The sequence below is a fragment of the Macadamia integrifolia genome, chromosome 4, assembly GCF_013358625.1.
Source record: "Macadamia integrifolia cultivar HAES 741 chromosome 4, SCU_Mint_v3, whole genome shotgun sequence".
NCBI classification, from domain to species: Eukaryota; Viridiplantae; Streptophyta; class Magnoliopsida; order Proteales; family Proteaceae; genus Macadamia; species Macadamia integrifolia.
This window is the reverse complement of record NC_056560.1, coordinates 301,804-313,216: the sequence shown is the minus strand read 5'-3', so window position 1 is coordinate 313,216 and position 11,413 is coordinate 301,804. Positions and strand designations below refer to the sequence as shown.

At 37.8% G+C, this 11,413-nt stretch overlaps 1 protein-coding gene across 2 annotated transcripts in view; it reads left to right on the top strand.

Annotated features, from left to right (window-relative positions):
* The first annotated feature begins 6,362 nt into the window (after positions 1-6,362).
* Positions 6,363-11,413, top strand: part of LOC122075100 — a 49,391-nt gene continuing 44,340 nt past the window's right edge. The window contains exon 1 of one of the 2 annotated variants that reach the window (XM_042640003.1): positions 6,363-6,835. In XM_042640003.1, coding sequence (XP_042495937.1) covers positions 6,603-6,835 — 233 coding nt within the window. In that variant the 5' untranslated portion in view covers positions 6,363-6,602. The remainder of the gene's footprint in view (positions 6,836-11,413) is intronic. The other variant, XM_042640002.1, reaches the window with a different exon arrangement.

The window sequence follows — 11,413 nt, the reverse complement described above, 5'->3', positions numbered from 1 at the left end:
TGTAATATTTTCTTTTACTTAATCGTTTGGTTGTTTTAACAAAATATGATGGGATTAATTTAGGGAAGAATTAAGGACCATAGAGCTTGTTCAATGCCTCATTTAATTTTATACAAGATTGAAGCGTTTATCAACAAAAGAAAATTTCAGTAAGCATTCGAATAAAGTAGGAAACTGATTGCTAACTGTTTAGAAACCGTATGGACTAAAGCATGATCAAAACTGTAAAATCGACATCATTTAAAAACCGTGAAACGGAAACCGTTTACTAAATGGTTTTGATTTCAGAAAGTGCAATTGTTTAGTAAATGGTTCGGTTTTGGTTTCAGCCAAATAAACATGAACCGAACCAAACCATACCATATACACCAAAACCAAACCAATAAACACCCTTAGTTTTTGCGTCACTCCTAGATATTTTTACTACTTTAAAATCTCATGATCCCAATTTTGTTGAATCATTGTTTGACCCGGTTCTTTCATCTTTTATTAACGACTCTCTTTGCTTTGAATCTTCTGTGTAAAAAACAAGCTATATTTTATAGACAATGTTGGGAGTTTTATTGAAGAGAGTGTATATTCCTTCGTTCTTGACTATTTTGTTGGTTTCAGTACCTTTTAGGCTGCATTTGGTAGTCATTCAGTTTCAGAAACGACATTTCATATTAAAAATAGAATTTTCAGCTTCTGTGTCAAAATGTCGTTTTAAAACAAAAAAGTGGTGTCTGGTAAACCTATTTCAGGAACAATTACCCTAATGGTTCACTTTTTTTTTGTATCTAGAAAAAAATCGAAATGACGGAACAAGGTTTCATCGTCCCATCATTTTGCGTTTTTAGCGTTCTTTTTTTTTTTTTCCAAAAAAATCGAAAAACATCAAGTTGACACCAAACTCTTTATTTGGTTTTTTTGTTCCCATAGAATGGAAAAACGTCAGAAATGTTTTCCTAGATGACTACCAAACACAGTCTTAGTGTCAATTGTATCCTAGTTATTCTTGTCCCCAAGAAATAGAATTCCGTAGGTGTTGAAAATTATAAGCCTTTAGCCTTTGTAGTGTTTGTTATAAGATTATTATGTAAGTATTAGCGAGTAAGCTCAAACCTCTTATTAACAACTTTATTTCCCTTTTTCAAGTTGTGTTTGTTCCTAGTAGACAAATTCTTGATAACATCTTTATTGCGTAAGAAATTTTTCACTATCTAAAGACATAAGGGAAAATTAGGTTATAATACTCTTGACATGTCTATAGCATATTATAGGATTGAATGGATTTCATTAAAACCATCTTTAAATTTTTTGGGTTTCGCTCTTTGTGGTACAATGTGATTGGCTATTTGGTGTCTTTTGTTTGACATTCAAGTTGAGGGGTAGCAGTTTTGATTTCACTGAGCCTTCAAAGGGTATTAAGCAAGGGTGGCCCTTGACTTTTCACATTTTTGTTATTGCCAAGGAGGTTGTTTCTCGGTTACTCAATACTTATAAGGACTTTAATATGTTCAAAGGGTGGCTACTTGTCTTATTGTTAAAGATAATGATATCTCTTTAAATGCTGACTATATGATGACATTGAAGTACCATTGATGCAAGCAGTAGGGGGCTTCTCATGGGTGTAAAGCAAGCTAGAGACGCAGGGTGAAGTATTGGGGATATTTGGATTGATTCTATTGAGCTTGAACACCTAATTTCTGATTAGAGTACAACCTCGTGTCCTTGGAGTGAAGTTCCACTTTTTTCGTTTTTGGGTCTCTAATTGTTTTCCTATCTCATCAAGGCTGCCAGGCGAAAGACTTCAACACTCTAAATTTCTTTTCATGATTCTATTTGGATCCTATCTTTATGACACCCAATTCTCTTATTGGGCGTCATACGCTACAATAATGTAATATCCCTATGTAATTCTCTTTATGGTATGATGAGACTAATAGTTTTTTGGGTGATTGCAAAACGATTTCACTTCTCTAACTTTGGCTCCTACAATAATGTAATATCCCTTCTTTCTTCTTAATGAAATCTTCTTCTTTCAAAAAAGTAATAATAAATAAATAAATAGAGAGGATGTGGGAATGGCAAGAAACACATTTGGGACACAAGCTAGTTGCTGATGACACCTCAATCTTTTTTGTCCCGTATTTGAAAACTCTAAATGTTTAAAACGCGTATTATCCTTCTTAGTTTTTTATCCGTCCTCGAAATTTTTTACTACAATTTATGTCCCTTTTTAATTTCTTAGTCGTTTTAAATATGCAATCCAAAATTTTTACTTTTTTATGGTTCTCCCGTTTAACTAACTATGATTATGTTCTTATCAAAAAAACTAACTATGACTATGTCATGCTTGTCATGTTTCGTATTAGTGGGTTGGTGCACTAGTCTCCCCGAGGATTAGTTGAGGTGCGCGTAAGTTGGCCTGGACACCTTGGTTAACACAAAAAAAAAAAAAAAAAAAATAAATCAACCCCGTAAAAAGTTGTGCTATGTTAAATAATAAAATGGAGAGATTTAGACATGCCACCTGCTCCAAGTAAACTAGCAGGTGATAGATACAAAGGAGAGGGGACAACAATGGGTAGGAGGTCTATTCACTCAGAGTGGGAAAGAGCGGCAGACACATGGTTGGGTAGCCTAGCGGTGTGCCCAACCTTTTCCCATAATAAAAATCCTATTGCTATGGAAAAAGAAAATATCTTATTTTGCAAGAATCATTGAAAGGGGGGCTAGTCACTTGAATGGGGGAAGAGAAGCAAACAAATGGTTGGGCAGCCTGATACAAGCACAACCTCTTCCCATGATAAAAATCCAAGGTAGTGTTTCCTGAGGGGGAGTGTAGTTCCTATGTGTGTACAAGGGCCAATGGGAGCATGGGGAAGTATCCATAGAAGCGTCATTTTCCTTTCAGGGGAAACATGCCAGTCATTTTGCTCCCCATGTGTTTGGGCGCACGGGCCATACTCCCCTATTATTGTTTTCTTTTTAGGGAAAAATTTTGTGTGACCCATGGTTTTAAGTATCTCCGATACCGATACGATACCCTCCGATACGTATCTTAAATTTAGCCGACCGATATGATACACATCGATACGATACATGAAATTTTTAAAATCCTTTCGTATCGATATATATCCTACAATACATACCGATATGCATCAATACACCACCAATACACATCGATATGATACGATATGCCTCGATACGACTCTATGAAAATTATAAAATTGAGGTAAAATGTACGTTTCGGTATGTATTGGTACGTATTGGTGAGTATCGGTATATATCGATCGGTACGTATCGGTATGTATCGATCGGTACGTATCGGTATATATCAATATATATATCGATACGTATCGGTGAGTATCGGTATGTACCGATACAGTGCGCTACGGTCATATAATGGCCAAGATAGGTAATTTTTCAGAAAAACACAATTTTTTGAAGGTTTTTGTTCCAAAGTTGCTGTCAGCCATATTTCTCTTTAACTAAAGTGAAAATCAAGGTTGGGAACAAGGATTTTACATTTATGGGACAACTACAAACCTTGAATTCTTAGTATGATACCCTCAATTTAGTATTTATGCATAATACATGTTATCAATAGCTTTTTTTAACAAATTCTTTATGCAAAAGTGTTTAAAAAAATGTTTTCTATCCATTTATGTGTGTATCTTTAGTGTATCTTAGTGTATCTCCGATACGATACGATACCCTCTGATACGTATCTTAATTTTGGCCAATCGATACGGCGATCGATACCGATACTTTAATCCTTGGTGTGACCTAAAAATCCTGTAGCCATTTGCCATGGAATAAAAGGCATTTATTTTGCTATGCACTAGGGTAATTGATTCTAAATAAATAAATCGGGTTGGGCAACTGCACTTATATCAAAATGAAATTGCCACTTACCCCATGCTAACCATATGTTGGCAGGAAATGATATGGAAGCAACGTCAAGGAGTCTCCTATACAGGTTGACAAAAGCAACGAAAGGTGAATGAGATATGGATGAGATTTAGAGCGACATAGAGAAGTTAAGGAATTTTTGGGAAACTAACGACATCAGTTGATACCTCAATGGCCATGGATTGTAATTCCTCTTTTGCTGACCATTAATTATTTTTTGCCTAGGCCTAATCGACATACAACAATATTATCTTGAGGAAATTACACTTCCTTCCTCTATAGTTTACCGTAATATCACTTTCATCCCACGTACTTTTATAAATACCACTCCCCTCCCCTATAGTCTGAAGATTCTATCAATCGTCCCATTAGTGATTGACGTCGTTAAAATATCATGTGAAAAGACCAATTTACCCTTGTATATAATACATATCTCTATTCGAAGCTGTAACTTAGGGTAAACCCTAAAAACAGAGAAATTACCCTAAGACTTTGGCAGTTGACTTTATCACCTCATAGGCCAAACCCTAAAAACAGAGAAAAGGTACCCAAGATGATTTAGTAAATCAGTAATCACCACGATTATCACTGTAATTGTCCCTCCCAACCAAGTTGCTCTCGACCCTCTCTGCAATCTTGTGATTGGCGAAAGTTGCTATTTTGGGGGCTATTTTAGTGGCATTGTTGCCTCATTCATCTATGAGCAGACAATATCATCGAAAGTAAGAAGGACAAAGAAGGAAGAAGACAATTGAGGCGTAAGCAAGGATTAAAGTATCGGTATCGGTCGTCGTATTGGTCGGCCAAAATTAAGATACGTATCGGAGGGTATCGTATCGTATCGGAGATACACTAAGATACACTAAAGATACACACATAAATGGATAGAAAACATTTTTTTAAACACTTTTGCATAAAGAATTTGTTAAAAAAAGCTATTGATAACATGTATTATGCATAAACACTAAATTAAGGGTATCGTACTAAGAATTCAAGGTTTGTAATTATCCCATAAATGTAAAATCTTTGTTCCCAATCTTGATTTCCACTTTAGTTAGAGAGAAATATGGCTGACAGTAACTTTGGAACAAAAACCCTTCAAAAAATCATGAGTTTTCTAAAAAATTACCCATCTTGGCTATTATATGACCGATACGTATCGATACTCACCGATACGTACCGATATATATCGATACTCACCGATACGTACCGATACTCACCGATACGTACATATATATATATATATATATATATCGATACTCACCGATACGTGCCAATATATACCTATACGTGTCGATCGATACATACCGATACTCACCGATATGTACCAATACATACCGAAACGTATATTTTACCTCAATTTTATAATTTTCATGGATCGTATCGAGGCATATCGTATCGTATCGATGTGCATTGGTGGTGTATTGATGCATATCGGTATGTATTGTAGGATATATATCGATACGAAAGGATTTTAAAAATTTCATATATCGTATCGATGTGTATCGTATCGGTCGGCTAAATTTAAGATACGTATTGGAGGGTATCGTATCGGTATCGGAGATACTTAAAACCATGGGCGTAAGAACTGAGAAGAAACCAGAAGCACTCCCACTATGTTTCCCCTCAGAATGTAAGGACAGAAAGGAGCAAGATTACAAGCGAAAGTAGAGAAACCCCTTAAAATATAATTTTATTCTTTGAGTTGGAGAGCCCAAAGGCATGTTTTGAATGTGATTTGTGGAACAAGAAGGATATCAACGGAATTCCCGTCACCAAGTACACAATGTAGCAACAGTAGATTTAGGGTTAAGGGTTGAGTAGACCCGAGTAATGAACTAGAATACGGTGTCCGAGTAAACTGCCGTAGGGGTACTGAGGCGGCGGTGGAGGAGACGGTGCAGGCACCAAACAACAACTGGAGCATGAGGCAAATATGGGAGAGATTGAGGTATCCCCTGTAATCATTCGAGGGAGGATAGAGGGGCACTAGAGTAATAATAGCTCGAAGGAGGGGTAGTATAGAACCTGCGGAGAAGGAGGCATAAAAGGCTGTCACGGATGGAAGATTTCCATCCATCTAGATCTTGCCATGGAAGCGATCCGGAGGGACGGCATAGCTTAAGGGGAGAATGATATTTTATGAAATAAGTGGGAAAATAAATATTACAGCAAAATAAAAGGGAAAGGTATGTAATTTCTCCTATTATCCTTTATGAATTAATAGCCTTAGATGCGAACCCTGACCATCTGTTAAGCTTTTTTTTTTGGTAACAACTATTAAACTCTTTTTTTTTTTTTTTGGGTAACAACTATTAAACTGTTTAACTATCTATTAAAGAGTTTGCCTTTCTTTTTTTTTTTTTTCCTACAAAAAGAAAAAGCCATTTATTTACAAGACTCGTCGATCGATTTCGATCGATTCTTGAGTCATCCTGAGTTCCTGAATCCTGACCCAAGTTGAGTCTAAATACCGAGTCCGCAAGATATGGTCAGAGTCGTAATCACGAGAAAATTGTTTTTTTTTTTGGGTGAAACGGAATCCCGAGTTACGGTAGACACTTCTTCCCTAGCCAAGAGCCAAGTAATCTAACCCCTCCCAGAAAGCACCACTCACTAGTCGGACGGGGTTTTGGAACGGAAAAAGATTTTCTCCTGTATTTTGGTCTGTGCACCGGTCGAATAGCTGGGAGGTTTGGGAGATGAACACAAAAGTCTGGACCCCGCACGCGTTCGTTGCACCGCGATATACTCAGATTCAAGGTGAATATAGCTTGCGGGATTCTCAAAACCGCCAACGTTGTGGCCTTTTCTTTCGGCCAGGAAACCGCCTCCGTCAGCATAGGGATGCAAGGCGTCCTCGTAAGCGGTTATATTATTCCGATGACCAACCCCATGAAACCACCGGAGTTCAGCTCTACGGTGACATTGAAAGGTACTCAAACAAATCCGGTCCGTCTTCTTTCCCACTCCGCTTTATAAGATAGTTATTTGCAGACATAGTTATTTGCAGACTTAACTGTAAAGACTTGCGTATTATTGTGTCTTCTTCTTTTCTTTTAGTGAATTACAAATTTTTATTGATAAGGAGGAGAGCCAAACAGCGCAGGAGGTGCTTCCTGTTATCCTCCAATGTTTTTTTTTTTATATGAATAAATAATATCCTCCAATGTTTTGTTTTACGTCAAATTGTTTAACTGTATTTAGCGCAACATACACGTTCTCTGTCCATTATATGCTCAGTTTGGTCTTCTGCAAATGTGTTGTGACATCTTGGGCGCCACTGGAACGAGTTGTTCATTATGGCCGCCATTGCCTATCTGATCATGTGAATTTGCCTCCAAGAACTTCTAATTAGGGATGTAAACGGATCTAATTGAATTTGGATCGGCTGTGTTCGGATCAGGATATTTCTTGACCGGATATGGATGCCCCTTAAACGGATACTGATGCGGATCGACAATCCGTTTACTCTCTGACTTGGGTAATCCGGACCTTCCTTGCCCCAATGAATATAATTTTCTCTTAATCCATATTTCTGAGTTGTTTTAACTCTTTTCCTCATTCTCTAGAACCTGTATGAACTTCAAGAACTCTTAAAAACATTAATTGATTATTTAATCAGATCAGATAATTATTTTTCGGATAATTCAGATTTTAATCCGGATACCGTTTAATCAAATACGGATACGAATGCGAATTCGAATTTGGATTTCGACTATCCATTTACATCTCTGCTTCTAATGGATACCTTATTATTATTTTTTTGCTAGAAGGATGATTTTATTAAAAAGAAATATGAAAACATACATCAAAGAAAAACCAAAAGGATAAGGCTGAAACCGTTAGGTGAACTTGTAAACTCCACCTTTGGTATGACCATCCGCAGAAAGAGCAAGCGAGTGACCTAGTAGAATCGAAATCGATACCTTATTCTGCCTTGTCTCCAAAGAAGAAATAAACTTCAATGATCACTGAGTGAGAGTCTCTCCGAGAGACAAAATGAAGTCTGAATCATTCAAATCTGCTATTCCCAGAAAACGCTACGACTTTATTTCTCATTATTGCTTCAACTAATCTAGCATGTTCAATTTTTCTCATGCGATTGAGTTTTTTTTTTTTGGGTGAATAAAAAATTCATTACCAAAAGAGAAAGGAAATAGAAGGGCCCCTAAAAAAGGGGAGAAAGAAAAAACAATAAAGAACAAACAAAATGAACAAAGCAAAGACCAATCCTTTGGGGGAGGAGACAAAGGGCTATAGAGGAGAGAGAGGCAGACCCTAGGACACAACAATATGCCTGTTCCATAACGAGGGTGACCCAAGATAACTTGCTTCCAAATTGAAAAAGAGATATAGTCCCAAATATGTGGAAAGATCTGGAATTGGAAGACTATTTCTTGAGATTGCACTCCATCCAAATATGATTAATAGTGGCACCAAAGTTGAGCTTTCCCACCTCATCACAAGGCTGCTTATCAGTAAAGGACATCTACCCAAATCCATTCCCTCGCAAAAGGAAGGATCCTTTGATTCCTTGGCCAAGATTTTGCCAAGGGCCTTTTCCAAATAGAAGAGGAGAATGGGCAAGGAAAAAGTGGTGGTCCACGTCTTCAGAAGCATTCCTACAAAGGCAACAGGAAGGAGAGATTTTCTAGTGATGGGAGAGAAATGATTGTGTTGGGAGGCAGTTGGAGAGGGCCCGCCAAACAGTGAAACTGTGATGAGAGATGACTTTTGAACCAAACAAGCTTGCACCAAGGGCATAAGGGGCCACGGGATCTTATGTAACCCCAAGCTGTATTGCAGCTGAAAACGCCTAAAGAAGAAGTATACCAAACCATATTGCCTCCCCTACCTTGAGGTCTCTTGGTGAGGGAGGACAAGGCTTGCCACATAGATGATAACTAGGAAGTGGGAGAAGGCAGGAGCACTCAGTTTACGTTACTAATGGTGTCGACAACCATTGACTATATAGCAAGGTTTGAGGTCTCAGTTTCGCCTGGGCAAAACACTGAGATCTTGCGAGATCTCGGTGAAATCATGTATTTTTGGATAGGACAATTTGGTAAAACTTGGGTATGAGTTTTGGTGGCCATACGGCCAAGTTAGCCCCTGAAACTTGTCATCTAGTCTATTTTAGGCCTTCTAAACACAATTGAAACATTAGATTTTTAAAAATCAAAACCCAAAATGGTACTTTCACTTTAGATCTCACTTTAGATCTTAGGTTGGTAGTCTATGGTGTAGGTGAGCTCTACCTTTGGCTATTCTATACAATATCTAGTACTTTTACAACACATAATTCAATTAAAGTGAAAAACAACTTAAATAAGCATAAAGAATTAAAAGAAATAAAAAATGGTTTGTTATACATGGATGATTCACATACACATATAGTCACATATACCTTATATGAGAGTGAAAAATAGACATCGTAGTATAGCACAAAAACACAAAATCTTTTGGAGAGGGGGTTTTCTTCACAGCAAGGCGAGACATGTGAGGTCTAGTGAGAAAGGTGAGAAATTTCTTCGAAATGAGGTTTAAAACATCATGTGACGATTTCGAACGAGATATTGTCATTTTCCAGTGTTGCTTATGATTAGGACTTGCCAAAGCCAAAACACGAGATTCTAGTTAGATGTCGTTGAGACCTCAAACTATGCTGTATAAAGAGGTTCAAACTGTTTAATGGCCCTAGCACCAATTGAGTAAATGGGAACACCTATAAGCATGTGGTCCAGCCAAAGGAAGGTGGAGGCACCATCGTCAATTTTGTAGGTAATGGCCCCTAGAGAAATAGACTTGAGCTTCAAAATCTTACGCAAGATGCAAGAAGCATTGGAGATGAAAGGAGCTGTCCAAATAGAATTATAACAATATTAAAGCATTAACAACCAACAACAATGGAGAAGAATTTAAAGGAAGAAGAAGAGAAGACAGAGAGAAAGAGGAAATAGAACTCTACCCACGGTTGAGTTGTGAACATCTTTCTCAAACTGTGGGACTAGAGAATGTATTTATAACCACAAAAAATACTTATACCTGTGGTCCATCGACCTTAAGTAATTGTACCACCTAATACCTAAAACACCCCTCATTGCTTAAGACTAATAAAATAACATAATAACCACAGAAGGATAAATCAATAAACATAGAAATCGAGAGTCGAGACTACTTAACACTCTTCCTCAAGCTGGAGCATAGACATCACCCATGCCTAGCTTGGAACACCCTTGTAGAATAACATTATGAAATAAGGCTTTGGTAAACAAATCCCCAGGTTGACTTTGTGAGCTGACAAACAGAGTAGAATCAACTTCTTCATCACTTCGTCCTTCAATATGCTTCGTCCTCTCATGAAAAATTGAATTGTTAGCAATGTAAATGATTGCTTGGTTATCACAAAACATCTCCATCGACTTGTTGGTAGAATAACCAAGCTTTTGAACAAAGGGCCGAAGCCACATCAACTTAGTTGTAGTATGATTCTGTAGCTTGATACTTAACTTCCGCACTTGGATGGGCTACAATAGTTTGTTTCTTACTCCTCAATGTAACAAGATTACCTCTAAAGAAGGTATAATAACTTGTAGTAGACCAGCAAAGTCTCTCATCTTCTTAGCTGGGATCTTTGATTCTGGCAAAGCTCCTTGCTTGAGCAAACTGGTTTCTTCCCTGACCATCTTCCGGTGAAGTATCCTGGGCTCCCCCTCATCCCGGCTAGGCTTTCTGCCCATCATTGCACCCCTATGCTTGGCCTCATTAGAAAACGCCTTCAGCTCTAGACAGGAAAACTTCTATCCTTTGCTGGCCAATTAGAACTCATCAGATCTGTCCTTCAAGCTTCCTACATTTACTGGTCGGGCATATTCGGATTGTCGAAATTCATTATCTCCAGGCTTGAGTCCATTTTTGCTTCTTTCCTGTGGAAAGGAAGTGAGTGTTCGAGATTCCCTCGCCCTACCAGCTGGGCTGTTGTTTGTCTTCCTAAAGCAGAAAGGGGTTTGGGCTTAAGAAGAATCAAAGATGTGAGTTCTGCTGGAATCATCAAGTTGGCCTGGAAGATTGTCTCTAAGAAGGAAAGTATACGGGTTAAGTGGGTGTACTCGAATTTGCTTAGGTCCGACTCCTTTTGGACAGTGAAAATCCCTGGTGATTGCAACATCAGCCAGTTCTGCCTCTACCAACATCGTTACTCTGTCAGTATTAATTAGTTCTGTTAAATGATTTGTCAACTAACTGTAGTTCTATTTCATCTCCTTTGCTGTCTCAATATTGCATTCTCTGTTCTGTTTCTGCTGGGTTTGTTACTGCTGAACCTGAACTTATTTAGGCAGCCCCTACTCCTTAATTACTTTTAATAACATAGGCCTATAAGCCAGCCTAAGTAATCTTAAGTTCTGCATTGGGAATTAAGGTTTAAGCACTGCATTAGCCGCATAACTGGTATTTAACTGGTTTGACCTCATCTTTTATTTTGTGCCAGAATTTAAGAACTGTTACTGAC